The sequence below is a fragment of the Cetorhinus maximus genome, chromosome 18 (genome assembly GCF_964194155.1).
Source record: "Cetorhinus maximus chromosome 18, sCetMax3.hap1.1, whole genome shotgun sequence".
Lineage (NCBI taxonomy): Eukaryota > Metazoa > Chordata > Chondrichthyes > Lamniformes > Cetorhinidae > Cetorhinus > Cetorhinus maximus.
This window is the reverse complement of record NC_135896.1, coordinates 44,972,509-44,993,532: the sequence shown is the minus strand read 5'-3', so window position 1 is coordinate 44,993,532 and position 21,024 is coordinate 44,972,509. Positions and strand designations below refer to the sequence as shown.

General features: G+C 42.6%; 1 protein-coding gene across 1 annotated transcript in view; it reads right to left on the bottom strand.

Moving 5' to 3' along the window:
- Positions 1 to 1,265: 1,265 nt before the first annotated feature.
- frmd6 (FERM domain containing 6) overlaps positions 1,266 to 21,024 on the bottom strand; it is a 160,213-nt gene continuing 140,454 nt past the window's right edge. The window contains exons 12-14 of the mRNA XM_078562598.1: positions 16,253 to 16,384; positions 7,951 to 8,042; positions 1,266 to 2,670 (exon numbers count right to left, since the gene is read on the bottom strand). Of these exons, the coding sequence (XP_078418724.1) occupies positions 2,383 to 2,670; positions 7,951 to 8,042; positions 16,253 to 16,384 (512 nt within the window). The 3' untranslated portion in view covers positions 1,266 to 2,382. The remainder of the gene's footprint in view (positions 2,671 to 7,950; positions 8,043 to 16,252; positions 16,385 to 21,024) is intronic.

The window sequence follows — 21,024 nt, the reverse complement described above, 5'->3', positions numbered from 1 at the left end:
CCCCGATAACCTTTTACCCTTTGCTTATCAAACTTCTATCTAACTCTGCCTTAAAAATAATACAAATAATTATAGAGAACAAAAAGACCTATGGCTGAGATTTTCTGGTCCCGTCCACAGACGGGATCTACCAGGCAGGGCTCATCACGGGCAGGAACGGGAACAGCAGCACCAGAAACTCCCGGTCGCGGATGGGACTGGGAAATTCCGGCCCGCGGCGGGACCTGTCATGGGCAGGATGGAAAATCTGGAGAGGCAGCCAAACGTCCAACAACTTTGGGCAGGAATTTCTGGTCCTGTTGCAGGCAGGAAAGTCCCAGCCTAAGAGATGATGAAAACCCCAAACTATGTCTACCTGGTTACTGTACCCAATATCCTATGATTAGTGTCTTGTGTGATACATGACTGGAAGCAGAATTGATTTATCTTTGCCTAAACACAGTAAAAGGTGTATCATGATCCTTTATGAAGTAACATCTTTGCCCTCAAACTCTGCAGCGATCACTAATGTGTTTATGTGGGGAGGTTGTTGGGGGGGGACTAAACCAGAGTTTCCACAGGACCAACCCATTTACTAACCCAAACATAATATTTCCTTACAAATGTTAACCCCGTTGAAGTTATCAGTTTATAATACTGCTTCCATCAATGCTAACGATTGTCGTAATACTGCTAAAAATTGCACTGCACTTAACTACTTGATTAATATAATTTCATGTAAAAATGTCAGTTATATAAAAATACCAATAAAAACATGTTTCATATCAAAAAATATTTTAAGAAACTATTCCAGTTGCAAAAATGCTGCTAAATGTTAAAATATGGCAATCAATAATGTATTGCAAAAGACTATGCATCAGGTTGAAAAATTAGCCATTTAGCAACCAAGCTAGTTCATCTCACAAAGCTAATTTCTGTGTCAGCCATAATGTAAATATCACTCTGTCTTAATGAAACTAAAAAGATTTCCTATAATATATTCCATTAATTCCCTTGTCATCTATCACACTTGTTCTATGTGTAAAACTTGATGGATATCAAAGACTGTTGAAACTTCTGCTATCACATCCTTTGTTCTGCAGCTGTGAACCCTTTCATTTATGTGGGACATTATGATTCTTGACTATAATGCTTGAAAACACATTTGCCTGACTTGTGCTGTTTTGCATCTTAGTTACTTGAGAGAACCACTGGATTTTAGACTGAAATTTGATGCAAACTGGTCATCAAACCAATCCATATGAGATCGAATAAAACAGAAATGTCAATTTAGAAACATATGTATTGAGTGATTGCATATAAACAAAATAGCATGTCATTGAATACAAACCTTTTGTGTTCAAAAATACTCAACATGAGTATGTACCTTGGTACACTGGAATTCAGAGAGGCCTTTTGGGCTACCCACCAGCTTGTACTTTTATTGACTCACCAGCAAACTGTAACCGGCTCCGCTTCTCAGCTCACACCACCTGCAGTCAGCTTCCTATACATACAAAATGGCCACACCCATCTTCAGCATCACTGGAATTTACCAACGAACTGCAGTAAAATTCAAACTGGCCATCAATCCCACATCTCACCTAAAGCGAGTTTAATTGTAACCCTCCACATAATTGTGTGTATCTATATGGAGGACAAATAATTTCCCTCAGGATCTGTAATTTTCTATTTTGTGTCTTATATTATGGGCAGGGCTGAGAGCCAGCAGCTAGAGGAGCATTTCTGATTGTCACTGCATACATATACATCTGACAAACAAGAAAAATAAAGGCACCTAAAAAGGTACAGGAATAAAGTTGAACTAGCACAACACTGCAAGGTTCACAGTACCAAGGTCAAGTCTACATCTTAACTGAAACATTTTCAAGAAGTTGATCAACAACATAGTAATGGTGCCACTCACACACAAGTGTTAAGAAGCCTAAGGTTTTACTAAATAATAACACTTGAACTAATTTGCTTGATAAAAAAGACAAGTTTTTTTAGAAAGACCTTTGTTTGTGTAATACTGAATTGTAATACTCCAAACACCATGGATTTAATTCTCCATGGAAGAGTCAATGTGCAAAGAATTCTGACTGCCTTGCTGTAACTGAAGGTTCTTTGACTCTCAAAAATATACATCTTCTTATCATTGTTTTAGACTCTTGCTTAACATATTTCTTTGGTTTCTTGACATGCATTGCTTTGTAAGCTGTTTTTTGTCCAGAAACATGGAAGAACTGCAAAATATAAACCAAGTGTTCCTTGGGTAACTGAAACAAAAAGTCTTTCAGTTTGACAGTGAAGTGTAGGCAATGGCTTTGGAAGGTCATTGGGAATGCAGTAGGCAGCCAGGCTTACAGTACACAGCACTAATGCATAGTTAAAATCCAATGTTCAAACCACAAATTCAGGAACAGAGTCATCAGCTGTAAGGTCCAGAGATGAATATTTACTTGTTCGTTTGACGATGAAGGTTTCCTTTGTTGTATTGTACTGCTCTGCCAAGCACCGGTTACAGCAATTACCTTCCTCATTCAGATTATGAGCACAGCCAAATGTGTAGCTCTGAGCCGTGTCTTGGCAAAGGCTGGCTATTGCCATAAAGTCCTTCTGATAAAGACGAATATCATCCAAGCTTTGGCTATGCCGGTCTGTGGAGGTCTTTGGTTTTCTGCACACGGGCTGTATATAACAATACCAATACATCAGCCATCATTTCATTCAAATGACTTCAAAACTTTAACTGATCAGAAGTCTCGATTAAGCAATTCTCTGTAAAAATGTTGCAAATTGACTTAAAAAATAACAAAATGAAAAGTTGACAGGAAAATCTTAATTAATGTATCTCATAATGGATGTTTGTCAAAATTCAACCGAAGGGCTTAAAATTTAATTCCATGCACCAAAAATAAGCAAAATTAGGTAAATCTGAACTTTAGAAACATTCCTTTAGCTAGACCTCGAGGTTTTCTGTACTGCAAACACTGAAGCTTTCTTAACCTAATCAAGCATACGTTAAGATTGATCTAAAGATGATGACACGTCTGAATGGATAAAATCACCCAGTTTGGATTTTGGATGATAATTTTGGGTCTTAACACCCTGCATAACCCCTGCCACTACTTTACATAATATGCATGCCTCAGCTTTAGGTTCTTCTTTAACCAACATGACTTTGTCTGGACCTACTGAACAAGTACATCAGGTGCTGTTATTGAGGCTCCAGCACGTTGAGAGTTTCTCTTTAGAATATAGATTTTTGTGGGCCTGTCTAGTAGCAATGCTTGTTGGTGCATGAGTCTCTATATTCACTTGTCTCCATATTCAGAGCATTACAGAAGGTAATGGCTAGATTAGACTAAAGGCTGCCTCAAACTTTACTCAGTCTGCTTGCTGCCAGATGGAACTTTTGACCTATCCAGTTACAATTGTGCTGGGGTCCAAATGGCACAATCTGATGCCTATTTGAATTTATTCATGGGGTTCCTGCCTATGTCTGGCAGGCGCATCTCTGATCTAATTCAACTCTGGAATTAAGATGGCAGTCAGTGGTTTTCTGGAGGGGCAGGTGGCAAGCTGATGGTCACTATTTTAAACTACTCGCCCACCCACAACTTCACTGAGTGGGTTAGGTTAAAATAAAAGCCAGCATTTCTGTTGGCCTAGTCCTCTACTATTGTGCAGACTTTGGTGTCCAATCTCAAAGATGTTGTCATGACCTCCTTCAACTTACTTGGAGAATAGTTACAGACAACCAGCAGGAATGGATTCTGAAACTCATAGTTGTAATCTTGAAGAGATAAATGAGCATAAATAAAGAGATCCCCTCCAGCAGTAGCATGTATGGAATATTGAAGGAACGACTGGTTCAAACTCATGTCAATTCTGTATTATCATGGAGCTTTGCATAAGTAACAATAGGTGATTCCTCCAAAAATATAAGATCCCTGGCAGGTCCAAAAGGATTAATCACAGGTACAGGCACTGAGTCTTCTATGGCCATTGCAGCACAGCAGTTAGGTACAGAACCATTCACTGTGCTAGTCCCTTATCTGGGGAAGTATTTAATTGTCGGGCACATCTGCATGCAGCATAGAGAAGTTTTCAACACATAAGGGGTAAGTGAACACAAACACATTCGACAAGCATGCAACTTCTTACAAAATTACCCAGATATCTTGCAGATTGGCATTTTATAGTTGTGCAAAAAAAGAAAATGTTAGTTCCCCCCCAAAAAAGTGCCCGACTCCTGTGATGTCTTCTATTGGTTTGTGGAAGGTCACAGTGCCATAAAAGGGTCATGGTGACCTTCACTACTGTGAGCGCTATAACTGAAACACTAATTGTGGTGGGGGTGGGGGATGTGGTTGCCTTGGTTGCTTCAGGCATTAAAAGTGTAAACATTTGTTTTGAATTCCTTTAAAATGTTGCTAGAGACAAATCTGAGGCGTGCTCTCCCTGTTTTATTGCAGAAATTACTGGAATTATGTTAAATTGGCATTCCTTTCTCGATATTTTAAAAGTATTATCACCTCAAAAGGGAGTTCCAGGGAGAGCTTACCTATTAACAGTTTCTGCCTTCCTTGCAAAGCAATGCGCGCTTCTTAAGGTTATAGTTTAGGTTTTCATTTTTAAAATCTGATCGAGCTGCAAATGTGGTCACTCCTATGATGAGGTCATTGTGCTACTGACCACATTGTTATATTTTCATCTGTAACTGTTTGTTTAACTGACTTGTTTACAAAACAAAAGTGTTCCTTTAAAGCAAAACCATTCAACTTGCTTCACCTGAAAATAGTAGAAATTCCTATGCTATTGATGGTGCCATATTTAAAAAGCGAATAGTAAACTGGCACATATAACAGTTATTTTATCTCCTTGACAGGAATACTCGCTTGCCTTTGGGTGATCTACAACATAAAACCCTTGTTATGGGTGAAAGATTCCACATCTGACAGGATTTGCCTAAAGCAGGAAATTGCTTCCCCTCCCCGGGCTTGACCCCTACCCTCTGGCATGTCAATGATTCATTGCTCGAGAAATCAGCTGCAAATCCCATTTCAGTCTGGTTGAACCAGAACTTGAATCAGCTTAGCATTGAACAAAAGCAGAATAGATGGCAGCCAACTATTTGTTTGTTATAAAGAACATTATGGTAACACAAGTTCTCAGTTAGTTGCTAGACGCAGATATTTGATCGATACTTCAAAAGTTTTAAGTGCTAAAGCATGTTTGAAAAGCCAGTGTAACCTACCTGACTGGCAAAATTCATTGTAAATCTATAATGCCCAAAGGTTTAAGATTTGGAAGAATATTTTTATAGATGTATTGTGTCTCATATTAGCTTTGTTCCCTCCCACCCCCTGACCACCACTCTTTAGGTTAAATTACTCACCTATAAAAGTAGGCAATCAATCAGACCCATACTAACACCTCTCTTGACCCAGCTGCTATCACGACACTAGAGATATTTTCAGATTTTTCTCTCTTTGAAGGAAGCACCCGTTCTCTACTCATTGCTTTTCCTGATGTCATATCCTGTACCTTCTCTCGTATGTAGAGGTTAACTGCTGTCATTCTGTGGCACAGTTGATTAAAGCACTTGACCCAAAATGCAAATAAACCAAGTTAAATTCTGCCTCTAAAGATTGTGAAAAAAAGTGTGGTTTAATTATGAAATAGGGCCTAAGTTTTCTGTTAAACGATTGTACCAGTGAATGTGAGATGAGCAAGTGTTTCTGCCTGGCCCCATGACCTTGGCTGTATTTCTGGACCCAAAGTTGTCAACACACAGGCAATGTCCTCCTGGCCTGCACTGGGCATTCATTCCAGTTTGGCGGTGGAAATATGCGGTGGCACAACCCTGGGTACCTGGTGCAATGGAAGAAAAGCTATCACCAGAAATCTGCTTGACTGGAAAAACTGAGTGAAACCACTGGGGTCTGTGCAAAGCAGCACTCTGACAGAGCTTGCACAGTTTCTACCCTGGGGCTCCCCTTTACTGATCTCTAGATGCAGGGTACAAGAGGCCCAACAGCTGGCTTTTGCAGTCTTCAGTATTCCTACAGTGCAAATGGCAGAAGGCAGTGCAGAAGCTGCTTTCCCTCGTGGCCTTTGATTTACATGCGCATACCCATATAAGGAGACATTAAACTATAGTACGTTATAGGGCAGAATTTTGCCCCTGGTGGGCGTATGGGCCGCACTGGCTTGGCGGCGGGCGGACAGACGACCCCTGCCACCGAAACGGGTCCGCCGCCATTTTGAGTGGGCGGGCCAATTAAGGCCCGCCCAGCGGCCTGCCCGACAGGAAGCGCTATGCGCTGGGGTGGAGGGATTCCCCATCTGTCAAAGTGCGCACTTTCACGCATGAGCGCAAAAGAACGCACTGCTCCCTGAGACAAAGTGCTGTCTCAGGGAGATTATTGACAGGTAAAAAAACACCAAAAATAGAAAAATATTAAAATTATTAACATGTCCCCCTCATGTGACAATGTCACACAAGATGGGACATGTTAGTAAGAAACACATAAACTTTATGAAACTTTTTAAAAACGGACATGTAACCTCATCCCATCAGTGGATGAGGTTTCATGTATTATCAGAAGCCCGCTGGGGCTCCTGGCCTGCCCGCCAACCTTAAGGTTGGACGTGCAGGTCTTTAACAATCTTAATTAGCCTGTCAATGGCCTTAATTGGCCATTGACAGGTCGGCGGGCGGACAGCTGATTTCACTGTCCGCCTGCCTTCCTAAAAATTTAAAGGGACCGGGCTGACGTCGGGGGTTCCTCCTGACGTCATTCCGCGTCATTTTCCCCTCGGCGAGCAGGCCCCACCCCCAAATCGCCGACGGGAAAATCCTGGCCATAGTGTTTTGAAAAGTGCAACATACACATTATTCAATTGAAGCTCCCAAACAGAACTGTACCAGCGGAGTGAGTCTGTAAGTAGAAGCAGAGTCTAAAGAAGCTGTTTTAATAAAGGAGCCATATGGCTCATGCGCTTTTAATTCTGGTCTGTCTCTGGCTGTTTCTAGACTCAAGAACCTCACACTGACGATGAGGATAATGTAAGATAATAAGATAATAATACTCTCTGCAGAGAAACAACTTTTTAAGTTGCAGAAAGCATTTAAGCTGCAGACTTAGAAAACACACTCAGGCTGTGTTAAAGGCAGACAAGCTCGGACCAAACATGGAGGAAATCTTTACAGACAAGTTTCATCACTATGGCTGATGAAAATCACATTGTCTATGTCCAACCTATCACCTTTTGAAGTGCATTTAAAGCCAGCATCTGTCTTCCCACATTGGCAAAAGTGGTTGCAATGTTTTGAAGGGGCGTTGGCAGTTTTTGTGATCACAGATGACAAAAGGAAAGAGGACTTACTTTTCCACTATGGCAGTGAAGAATTAGAAGATGTTTTTGAAACACTGACACCTGAGCAAAATGACTATGTCTCAACTATAAAAGCACCAACGTCCTCTTTCACGCCCAAGAAGAACACAACATGTGAACCAATCATTTTCAGATGCACACCATGTTGATTGTGCGCTTTTAATTCTGGTCTGTCTCTGGCTATTTCAAGTCCCAAGAACCTCACATTAACTCCTGAACCTCATTTGCATGCCGAGTCTAACTCCTGTCTGAGGCCAATGGTCATGAGGTTACAGCTGGAAGGCAAAACGATCCCACAATGGCTCCCTGCCACCCTAACCCTCCCTCAAACCCACCTGCACCGTTTCCACTGGGCTGGTGCTGGAGTTAGGTGCAAGGAGTTAAAATCAGCTTTGCGGAATGGAAAACAACCCTGTGGCTTCTTGGTTAGTTCATCAATTCTATACTAACAAAAGCAGTTGCAGAGGAATTTGTTTTAAGAAAAGGAAAAAATGTACTTGTTAAACAGATCCAAATAGGTGCATTGAGAACACAAAGTTTAATTTTACTCATGGGTGAACTCACCTGTGGTAATGAATCGATACTTTGGCCATAAAGTCTCACCACTGTTTCAGAGGAACTGGAAGTAGAAGAACTCAGCTCCCGCACTATCAGCCCTGCAGCAAATGAAATAGGTGCTGTTAAAATATTGCAGAATCCTTTACAAACACAGGTCGAGGCAGTGACCAAGAAATTATTGTTTCATCATCCACTGAACACAGTGCCCTCAACAATAGAAATTGTTGAGAAAATAATGGTGCATTAGCAGCGCTTGCCACAAAAGTCCACAAAAGACTCTCAATTTGTGGTGAAGAAGAAATACGGTACGAGTTCCGATTCTCCACAAATTGGATGACTTGCGCCACTCTGCCAACAGCCTTGCTCGACAAAGGCGAAAAATTTGCAACCTCACTGTGAGCCTCTGCATTCAATTGATTGCATCTCTTGAAATTGCTGGATTAATTCTGCTTCCAGTTACAGCTGGTAATTCATGTCAAAAGGACCCTGTTGATGACATAATTTATGATCCTGACATGAAACACAACCTTGGAGGCCCAGAAAGGGAGCAATGGAAGCCCCCTTCAGTTCCTAGAGGGCTTCAAAAATAAACTTACATCAGTCTATGTGATATTTTTGTGGCCACGGGTGTCGGAAGGCAATCATTTTCAGGTGCAAACTCAGAAATGCAAATTAGACAGGTTTCACTCTCAAAAAAATTTTGGGATACAGTACAAGTAAAAATGTTTCTACATTTCACACACCTGCCCTGTCATTCACTCATAACTTCTCAAGAACCAATACAATTCCCAAACACAACTGGGTTACAATGTCATCCTCTTCTGCTTGTTCTTTTATTTTTTTTCTATCGTTTATTTCATTGGGCGCAACATCCATGAGGTCTCAGGTGTGGCATTGGCATCATGGCACCATCATCAATATGCATTTCCAGTATTCTGACACAGCCGATGGTAAAGGCTGTTATTCAAATCCCAGAGGGAAACTTGAAACAACTCTTATAACCTATTTTTGCAATTTGTATGTTTCGAGATACAGACTTTGAATTTAATAGTAATAAGACCACCAAGTCTCAAGAGTTTTTTTTATAAAACTAAATTAAACATTTATTAATACAAGAAAGATTATAAGCACATACATATGTCTACAAGATTACTACTATAATAACTACAAAAATCCCCTAACTAACCTGACTCTCAGTTAGACCCCCTGTAAGACAACAGTAAAACACATAGATTTAAACAGACCCCTGGCAAAGCACACCCTGGACAGTCGCATTCAAAATGATTTTTTTTCCAGCTTCGGGTCCTTGCAGGCAGACTTGAGGCTTACAGGCTGGAGGCTTTAGATCTTAGAATCCCTTCACCTTTTACCAACAGCCTTCTCTTCCTTTATAAATATTTTCCTCTTTGAATGCAACTTCTCATTGTCACTAGGCTTTTTTTAAACTTTAAATCTTCTAACAATAAAACCCTTTCATAATACCCACTTTACTAGTAAGCTTTAAAAAAATAAACACATTGTTTCTGAACTTCACCTGGTTAGGTATGATATTTCACCCGGTCTTTTGAATGATCTATTTAAAAATGCAAATTTCCCCTTTACACCTCACCTTCTATTTCCCTATGTTTATCTAATTACCATTTCAAACCTACTTCTCTTCTGCACATCAAAGCCTCTAGGCTACCTAGCTTTAATCCAATTAAGGCACATACACATACACACACATAGACACAGACACCACTAAACTCTATTTTAAAATAATTTCCAATAACATTATTGACATTATTGTATCTTCTTGACACCAGCAATTTGCATCATAAATAAAGTGTGATCTGAAAGGTGAAGAAATCCAATGCCTGTCACTCACTGCAAGATAACATCATTCCAGCAATTTCTGGGTCATTCTGTTGCTCTACGGGGCAAAGACTATGGCTGCAAAATGGTGCCACTAATGCCAGCGCTATTGAAAACCCAAACTCACAAAATGGCGGCCAGATGTTTCCAACCACTTGTGCTGTACCCTGACTAGTGCAGATGTGCTGTGCATGCTCCGGAAGCATGCGGAGTGGGTGGATTGTGAGATTGTGACAGCTTTTAACTCTTGATTTGGTGCACATTCTGCCATTTTGGAGTACGTAGGTCTAGTTAACGCCCTCTCATAATCCCTCCCAGCTGTGTTCAGCTTCACGATGATCCCGCCAACTTCCCCACCAGGTGTTTTTGACTTAATTTTGCTGGTGCAGAGTTAGTGCAAGTGCTGTGCACTGTGTTATTGGAGGAGTTTTGCAAACCTTTTGGATTTTCAAGTGAGTAGTGCTTGATCTTGACAAAGAGATCCAAAGAATTGGTTGGCTTGTCAGGAGAAAGCCTGCTTCAGTAATGGGGCCGATAATTGTACCTCTTGCGCTGCAGTACAACTTGAAAATGGGGCACAGGCAATCAAGAGAGGAAGCAATGCACAGAATGACGAGGTGGTGATGATTCTCAATAGAACGCTGTACCTACCCAGGGTCTTTCAGCAATATTTCTCCTATGTCCACCTCATCCAGGAGCAGTATGTGAGGCACTTGTGTTTCAACAAGAAGATGTGAACTGTACCTCTTGCAGCTCTTATAACCTGACCTGCAGTTTCACTGCACAGCGAAGCCTGCTCTGCCAATGGCTATCAAGGTCCCGTCGCCCTAAATTTCTACGCCAGTGGATCCTCCCGGGCAGGAGCAGGTGTCATTAGCGACACCTCAAGGTTCACTGTCCATTGCTGCATGTGGACACCAATGTTCCCTGTAAATTTTTTTTGAGTGCACTGGAGATATGTGCACAGTCCCTTTGTATATTTTGGCACAACCACACATATGTGCAATAATTATAAAGGCCAATGTGCTTTTCTGGTTACTTCATAGCTGTGCAGCTTAGAGGGACCATTACTTGGTGACAGAGGCACTGTATGGAAGGAAGGGGGAATTCATTGTCTTCTGAGAGAAGCAGAAGGGCAGATCATGTAGATTTGCCAGCCTTATAGGATGCCGAGTGTGCAACTGACTGCACACTCATGGCTCTGCGGGCCCCACATTAGCAGGGGGAGATGTTCTATAATACCACTCTATTAATGTCCAGTTGGTGTGCGTCCATGCCCTGAAGAATCTTTTGGTGAATACCCGCTATCTTAGCAGTCATCCTGCACCAGTCAGTCGTGCCCGCCACACAAAGAACCAGAGGCTGGCTGATGGGTGACAAGGGATACCTGATCTACGCCTGGTTAATGAGTCCCTTGTGCCACCGGATCTATAATATGAGCTATGCAGCAACTAGGAACATCTTGGAGCAAACTATCGGCATGCTGAAGCCGGAGTTCCATGACCTGGACCACTCAGGAGGAGCCCTCCAGTCCTCAATCAGAGCGTGTCTCCAAGGTTGTGGTTGCCTGCTGTGCCCTCCACAATCGTGATACCATGAAGATGCAGGCATTGCCACCAGGCCTTTGGAGGCTACCTAGGGAGGGGTTAGCAGAGGAAGAAGGAAGGGAGGAAGTACTCAGGACCCCTTCCCTCTGGGTAAGCTGAATCAGCAGATACTCAGGTTCTGGTTCCCCTGAGATGTCACTCCCACATCACAGTTATCCATAATTCCCAACTTTTCCTTTGCTCTGCTATGGATCACAGCAGCATCTTGGCCAAAATCCTGAAATAAAAGAAACCAATAAAAAACCATTCCATAGCAACTTTATCCAACAACACTTCCAATCATACATACAAAACTCAAAACTATTCAAACCTTGTGCTTTCCCTTAGAGCGTGTCTTGCAGTTGCCTTTGCCTGTCGTAGTGCTGCTACACTGTCACCCCAATGGCTGCAGCATGGCAGGTGGAAGGCTACTGACCTGCTGCTGACTGAAGATGGCTTTGCAGGACGTTGCCAAGCAGCTCTGGACACTGTGGGCCCAGCTTTAGACTGCGCCACCTTGATATAACTGGCAGCAGTCTGGCCTGGCCGAGAGGCAACAGCAAGTGCATTGACAGAGTGGCAGTGGTAGGGGCATGAATGCTGCCATCTTGAAAGCGCACAGAAGGTTTCTGAGCCACTGACCCTCCCCCAGGGCAGTGCCTCAGCAACTTTAGTAATCTGCTGCAGGACAGGTTGTTGCACTGCCACAAGAGTCTGCAAGCCCCTTTTGAGGACTTGCACAGCAACAAGCATGGATTTCAGGAGCTCAGACTGAGCTTCCATTCACTTCTCACTGAGATGCTAGTTGGCTTCTGCCTGTGCTGCAATGGAAACTGAAACAGCTGCCATCAAGGCTTGGTCCACTAGTGTTGTTGGTCACCATTTCCGCACTGGAAAGGATGGGCTCCAAGCTCTCCGAGATGTCCCATGCCAAGCCGGAGCTGTACTCCTCCGTGGTCCTCGACGGTGATAGCAGGCTGTCTAGCAAGCCTCCCAATGCACCAAACATCACAATGTGGAAGTGCATCAACGTTCTCCTGGATACCACCCCATCAAAGTCCTCATGAGTGCTCTGTAGCAGAACATTGCCCTCCGGTGAGCTGGCACACAAACTATCCTTTCCTCTTGCCCTGTCTGCAGTCCGCTCATGCACAGTGACTCACTGCATGCTGATCCCCACTTTATTCTACCTTGTAAAATTCACATCGTGCCAGTATCTGAGCTGGTCATTGCAAGTGTCCAATCACAAGCCACTTCTTCTTCAGAGGTCTGGTGTAGAGCTCTTGCCCTTCATGATGAGTCTGCATTGAGGTGGGATTTGAGATTAGACATAAAGCAGGGACATGTCTTTCAACCTGAATATGCTTGATGATCCCAGATGCAACAGCGTAGTAACAGCCAGCCTCATGATGCAGGGAACGGTCTCCTCCACAGGACTTTGTTGATGCAGGTGTGCCTGTCACTTGCTGGTTCTCGACTGCTCCCTGTGGTTATGGGCTACTCTGGCCTTCAAGACAGAGGGAAGTGAATGAGTGAGTGTGTTGCAATATGTTCGGGCAATGTGCCTGACATAGCTGAATAGCTGGAGCCATGTGGAAACTGCAAGAGATGAGTGTGAGACTGACAGCATTGGTACACATGTGAGAGTGAAGTGGAATATCTGAATGCTAGGTGTGAGTCCTGATTATTAATCAGTGAGTGATGTGGGTATCGTGCATTGAGCAGTGCGAGATGTCGGGGAGATGTCGTCTGAAGATGCAGTTATTGACTTTGACCATCCATATGAGTTCATTGAACTTTTTGTGGCACAGCAGCCAGGTTCTCAGGGCCAGAAGCTGGGGACTGATCTCCTTGGCCACCTGCTCCTATTCTCTCCTCAGCGTGTGTCTTGAGGGCCTCCTAGCCCTCTGTGGATACATGGCATCTCTCTTCCTTTCGCTTGCAGCCCAAATGGCTCCCACACTGCATCTGAAAACATGAGAGCCCTCTCTCTTGCCTGTTGCTCCATTTGCTGTGCTTTTCCTTGTAGCCAAGTCTTCTGGAGACAGTTGTAGCAGCTCCTGTTGCTTTAGTGCAGCAACAGAGAGGCAGGCTGTCTGTAAAAAGTCCAGGCATTGTACTAGCCATGTACACTGCTGGACCCTCTGTTGTATGTGCAGCCAGTCGGCAGTGCTTTCTGCACTGAGGTATGCACTGGAATCATTTAGATTCGCAGGTAACAGAAAGTTTACACACTGCCTGCTTCAACGAGACCGGGAGCCAGGTAATTGCACATGACAATTCCCATCCCTGAGAATGGGCATTATTGAATTTCTCTCCCCCATCCCCCACAATCCTGATTCTTTTCCTATATATTTCCTGTTAGTCAAATGGTAAAGTATTTGTTCATACAACTAACTTTTGAAATTAAGAATCACCATAAAGAAATTTTTAATAACTTGCATTTGTACCTGACCTGATTACTTTGAAATATCTCAAATAACTTGTTTAATGAATTAGTTTTAAGTGCAATTACTCTAGGGTGGGCAAAATCCAGCAGTGATGTAACAAATGGCAGTGAAATGAATGGCCAGTTCATCTACTTGTTTTTTTTGGTAGCATTTGTTAAGGGAGGAATTGCTTGCTAGGAAACCAGGAGAACTGCTTGTTCTTGAATACAGCCTTGGAATTTTACTGTCCAATTGATCCACAGAAATAGTTAGATGGGACCTTGGTTTAACGTTTAACCTAAGGATGGTATTGGCTCAGATTCATTTTGGCAGGAAAAACATGGAGAGACAGTATAAATTAAAGGGAGAGCCTCTAAAGGAGGTCCAGGAACAGAGGGACGTCGATGTTAATAAAGCATATATTATCTTAAGCTTTATTAATAGGGGCATTGAATACAAGAGTAAGGAGGTCATGTTGCATTTGTATAAGACACTAGTTAGGCCTCATCCGGAGTACTGTTTACAGTTCTGAGCACCATACTTGAGGAAGGATGTGAAGGCATTGGAGAGAGTACAGAGGAAATTCACAAGAATGATTCCAGGATGAAGAACTGTAGCTATGAGGATAGATTGGAGAGGGTGGTACTCTTTTCTTTGGAGGAAAGAAGGCTGAGAGGAGACTTGATAGAGGTACTCAAGATCCTGAAGGGTATGGACAGGGTAAATAGTGAGAAACTATTTCCACTCAAGAGAACATCAAGAACTAAGGGGCACAGATTCAAAATAACTGGCAAAAGGAGTAAATGTGATGTGAGGAGAAAAGTTTTCACACAGAGGGTGGTTGGAGTCTGGGGCAAACTTCCTGAAAGGGTGATGGAGGCAGGTTCAATCGAATATTCAAAAGGGAATTGGGTTGCTATCTGAAAAAAAAAAAGAATGTGCAAGGTTACAGGGATAAGGCAGGGGAGTGGAACCAGAGAGCCAGTGCAGACTCGATGGGCCAAATGGCCTCCTTCTGCACTGTAAAGATACTGTGATACGTCAGCAGAATGCCCTTACACCCTTTTTTGCACTGACAGGAATGCTAAAAAAAAGGTGTCAACAACAACATTTAAACACTTGTGTGAGCGATGCATTTTTAAATATGCACAATGTTTCAATAATCGATACAAAAGCAAAGTATTGTGGGAAATCTGAAATAAAAACAGAAAATACTGGAAACATTCAGCAAGTTGGCAGCAACTTTGGAAAGAGTAAAAGAATTAATGTTTCATGTTGATGACCTTTCATCTGTTCTGACCAAAGGTCCTCGATCTGAAACATTAATGCTTTTAATAAGCTGTTTCATTATCATCTAAAAAAGTAGAACTCAAGAAAATAAAAATCTTATGAGAAATAGCATTTACTGTTTTTTTTGGAACGTTCAAATAAAATTTTCATATATTCCCAGTTGCTTTTGACTCTATAGGATAAATTTAAAACAAAGAATGGTAGCATACTATCGTCTGAAAGAAAAGGGGCAGCCTGTCCTTGGACCAATCATGATCAGCTCTCTAGTGTGGGAAGCTGCATTACCCAGGCAGGCTTACTAACAAAAGACTGATTTAAAGTTCCAGGGATTGGCAGCCTTTCCAAATATGCAATTTGAGGGAAATCTAGCCAGTTGATGAAACACAGAAGCGCAATAGTCTAGAAATTCTTGGTGAGCTCCTATTGGACGTACGGTGGCTGGGACATCGACCTGTCAGTCTGCCCTAGTGCTGATCTCATCCCACATCCCAGCAATGGGGTCATTAGTACAAAGGGAGCAGGAACCTGTGCCACTTATGGCACCTCCTAGGCATCCTGACACCTTAACATCCTGTGAGGAAGAGCAGGCAGGCCACTCTGGTCAAAGGGTAATATTTCTGCAATTACCTTTCTGTTGCAACTTTCCTAAGAGAAACTGATTACTTTGGGATTGTTTCTACATTGGTAACTGGCATTATGGGTCCCATTCACACCTCCTGTACAGCAGTGTATGTTGGCCGTATGATATATGGACCTATAACAGGACTTTCAGTGAGGAACATTATTCTGACAGTTCCCTTTCTTACAATGATATTAGGACAGAGGGCATGTGATAGGGAAGACGGGCCTTCAACTGCCTACCACCCTCCACCCCCAACCCTGGCGGAATCTGCAGCAGGACCAGAAAGGAGCAGATACCTGATAAAACCTGGTTCTGCTAGAATTTACCAAGGAATTTCAGCCCTGATGTTTTTCACATAAAACAACATTTCAATTAACAATAAAGTGATTGTTGATTCTTACATTAACTATTTTCAGTGCATTTTTCAAACATATGACAAAATTGCTTATCCTTGAGTGTCTATATATAATGAGATTTTCTATATTGTTTCAAAACGCCCTGGGAGATATTCTCCCACGACTGCTCACCAGCATGTCCGTTCAGCTGCCGTGACATCAGCATCTCCTCGGTGATGTGAATACACATGTCGGGACTGACCCCTGGAGCCAGTTCATGCACTTGCTCCAAGTCCTTCGGATCATCAACCAGCATTTCTATTTCTAGGAAGAAACAATACACTTAGCTCTAACAGACTTTAGAAGCTTCATTTTGCAACCTTATAATTTCTGTGAAATTGGGAGAATGAGAAAGCATTTTTCCAACCAAGGGCAGTTAAGTTGAATCAGTCCTGTACTGTAATTACAGCCATTCTCCTAAATTCCAGACATATCAAGCTGAAATTGACAAATTCAAACTTGCTAGAAATAAATGATCTATATTTACCTGAAGTAACATTATCCAATGATTTTGCATATTATTAGTGTTGGTGCATTTATTTCATAGATTGGGAGAGTGGCTATTTGATTGGCAGAGCACTTGTGAATAATCATTCTAAAACTTTCCTTCCTCTTTCCTTGTGAGGCAAAGGTTTGTCACCTACTTATTACCTCATGGTGTCTGCCTGGCCAAGTAGAAGCCATGTATAGAATTGTTGCTCTAAGCCTAGTCCTATAACTCTTGGTCAACAACTCAGTGTTAATATGTTATCAGTTTTATGATACAACTTTTCTTTGTAAACAAACGAACATACAAACTAGGAGGAGTAGGCCACTTGGCCCTTCGAGCCTGCTCTGCCATTCAATAAGATCATGCTGATCTGACTGTAACCTCCCGCCTGCCTCCGGTAACCCTTCACCCCCTTGTTTATCAAGAATACATCTACGTCTGCCTTGAAAACATTCAGAGACTGTGCTTCCACTGCCTTTTGAGGAAGAGAGTTCCAAAGACTCACTGCCCTCAGAGAGAAAAAATTTCTTCTCATCTCTGTCTTAAATGGGCGACTCCTTATTTTTAAACAGTGACCCCTAGCTCTAAATTCTCCCACATTCGATCCACATCCACCCTGTCAAGGCCAGTCAGGATCTTATATGTTTCAATCAAGTCACCCCTTACTCTTCTAAACTCCAGTGAATACAAACCTAACCTGTCCAACGTTTCCTAATAAGGTAACCTGTCCATTCATGGTATTAGTTGAGTAAACATTCTCTGAACTGCTTCTAAGGCATTTACATCCTTCCTTAAATAAGGATACCAATACTGTACACAGTTCTCCAGATATGGTCTTAACAGTGTCCTGTACAATTGAAGCATAACCTCCCTATTTTTGTATTCAATTCCCCTCGCAATGAATTATACCGTTCTATTAGCTTTTCTAATTACCGGCTGTACTTGCATACTAAACTTTTGTGATTCATGCACTAGGACACCCAGATCCCCCTGAACCTCAGAGCTCTGGCAATCTCTCACCATTTAAATAATATGCTTTTTTAAATTTTTCCTGCCAAAATGGACAATTTCACATTTCCCCACATTCAGTCATATTTTGATGCAACGGTTATGTATAATACAATAGTTTTCATTTTCTAGTAGTATTCAACCATTTCTTCAAATATTATAGAAAATAGCAGTTGCTAGACATATTACAAAAGGATCTATGCAATTCCTGAGTGACCTGGAGATTATAAATTGAAAATTATAGCCTTCACTGAGCTGGGGTCTTCAGCCTTGAAAAGACATGTCTCAGATTATCCCACAGAGATATACCACATAGTTAATGGGATGAAGTTAACCTATGGCTATATTTTCAAATATATCATCAAGCCAACAGGACAAGGTGGTTATGAGTGGCAAGTTAAGAGCAAATGAAATTAAGTTTTTCTTTGCGCAGAGGATGATCAACTGCTAGAATGAGCTACCATGAGGGACAATTGAGGCCAATCTCATTAGGGAAACAACTCATTAAGAAAAGAAAATCAGTTAGATGATAAAAAAAAGACGATGGTGTTGGTATTCTGGAAATATAAGGTCAAATTGGTTGAAGGGCCTTCATCTGAATTGTGAATCATGACCTGCATCCATTTTGGCAAAGTGGTTGTATTTCATCTGCAGTTTTCTATGGGTTTATATTCTTAGTCTACATTTTTCCGATAGTGCTGCCTGGTATTATGAAGTAGCATGGACAGGTTTTCAAAGGTTTCTTATTCTTTTAAGGATTTTATAGCTTTGCTGGGTATCAGTACAATCTTCACGTTTTCAGTACATTCATTACAAAATGAATGCACTGTATTTCCAGTAAAAATGTGCTGCAAATAGGGACACGCTTGATCTGTTCTGTAAAATCCAGACTAAAGCCTTGATCTTGGCAGGGGTGGGTTATGGATGGGAAACCTGGAAGTCTGGGTTTTACTACATGCAAAACTCCACAGTGTGCATACGTGTGCCAGGATTCCCGCCCTGAAGTCTGCCTGATTGTCAGGTTTGGCTTCCAGTTGGGCGAACAGCACACTGCAGGCCGCAGCCCTAGCTAGGGAGTCTACAGCTGCTATTGACAGGGTTTGTGATGGGGGGTGGGCGGGGTTCCAATCCCTGATCTCAGGTGGAAGAGGGAGTGAGGTGGGGGGGGGAGGGGGAGGTGGCGAGGAAGGCCGATTCAAGGCAAGCTTGCGGGACCAGGGAGAAGCACTCCTGTATCTCCCTTCAGCTGTCAGGTTTCTTGAGGCTTGGCAAACATGGCAGTTAAACCTGAAAAACAAGTTAAACCTGAGGCCGTCAGCCTCATTAATATTTAAATGACCGATCTGCCTCCTGTCACTGGTTAGGCGCCTGGCTCTTGTTCCACCTCCATTAAACCCAGCAATGGGCGGGTCAAGGTTAAGTTTGAGGTTTTTAAAGTTTCATCATCTCATATAACCTCAACCTAATGGTTTTAGGGGTTAAAGTTCACTTTTTTCTGTATGCATCCCAGAAACTAAAAACCAACTAATTGATAAAACCACTTATCCCGTGTTTTAGGATTTGATCAACTTTTTCTTTATGTTTTTTAAATTGATGTAGATTTCGAACTATCAGTCCAAAAGTGAGGCTGACTAAGAGTTATTTTATTGATTAGTGTAGGTGGAAGCCCAACCTTCAAAGTGCAGGATCCTCCAATGAGGGGCTTATCTTATGAAGAAAGATTGAACAGGTTGGGCTGACACCCATTGGAGTTTCAAAGAATGAGAGATGATCCTATTGAAACATATAAGATCCTGAGGGGACTTGACAGGGTAGATACCGGGAGGATGTTTCCACTTGTGGGAGAGACTAGAACCAGGGGACACAGTTTAAGAATGAGAGGTCTACCATTTAGGAACGGAGATGAGAATTTTTTCCTCTCAGAGGGTCATTTTCTGTGGAATTCTCTTCCCCAGAAAGCAGTGGAGGCAGGGTCATTGAATTTATTCAAGGCAGAGTTAGACAGATTTTTGATAACCAAGTTGGGGGGCAGACAGGAAAGGAGATGAGACCACAACTAGAGCCATAATCTTATTGAATGGCAGAGCAGACTTGAAGTGCTGAATGGCCTATTCCTACTCCTAAGTCTTAGGTTCCTATGCTGAAAATAATAAAGAAGTTGAGGCCAATCAAGGGATACCGATAAGGCAACAGCAAGATTCGGTTTCAAAGAGTGAGAGGGAAGTAATAATATGGAGCCAAATTTTTAGATGACCTAATTGCCATGGTGGTGATTGTCTCAAAATAGGGTTTGTTAGACTGCTTCTCTTGTGTGTGAAGTTTCAACGATGTCATCAGCTTGAACTCGGTCCTGTGTTCCAGCGGTGGTCGCCCTGCCAGGGGTAGTGAAGCGTGCATTATGGGTGTGAGTAATCAGAGACTGTTCCCTCAGCAACAACAACAGTTTGCATTTGTATACCACCTTTAATGCAGGAAAACATTCAACTGGCTTCAAAAAAAAACCACAATCAGACAGAGAAATGATGCTGAGCCACAGAGATGAGATGGTGGGCGGGATGACTAAGTGTTTAGCCAAAATGGTAAAGCTTCACGGAGAGTCTTACGAGAAGGAGAGATAGATGGAGAGGCAGAACGGTTTAGGGAGTGAATTCCAGAGCTTTGAGCCTAGATGGCTAAAGGCACAGCCACCATTGGTGGAGTGAAGGGAATTAATGCGTCAAAGGCTAAAGTTGGAGGGCGGAATTTTCCGTGCCCACTGGCATTGGGAGTCATGGCGAGCGCGAGTGGGCAATTTGGTGGAAAGGCCAAAAGTCAGCTTCACGCCGTCATGAAACACATTTATAATTGTCCGCTCCACACGTCAATGGCAGGCCATATTTCCCACCTCTGCACGTCAGGAACTTCATTGTAATATATCTGCATATCAGTGTAAGCATATCCAGCTTGGAGGAATCATCCCCCCCACACTGATTGCACACTGATGTGATTCACAACAGCATTTATAAGGCGTTCAGCTAGTGAGCTGCACTTTGACGGGAACTCAGAAATGAGTGCACAGTAATGTTGTGCAGCGCTCACGAGGGTCACCTGTTGGACCTCAAGGTTGAGGCACTGCGCATTCAGGAGAGGGCACAGGCAAGTCACTTTTTCCCGGCTGGCTGGCAATGCAAGGGCTGCTCTGCGGTTGAGGCGAGTTTGGGGGGGAGGGGTGTGTCACGCATTAGGGAAACCTTCTATAAAGTGACCATTCCTCTGCAGCGAAGACAGTTCAGATGCAGCCATATTGACAGGCTTGGAGTCGGGCTTCTAGCTTATCTGCCCACTCGAGCAACACTTAGGCCTGAAAGCGCCACCAAATGCTCCAGAGCTCTTCACTCCTTGGGCACAGACTGCAAACTAATGAGCA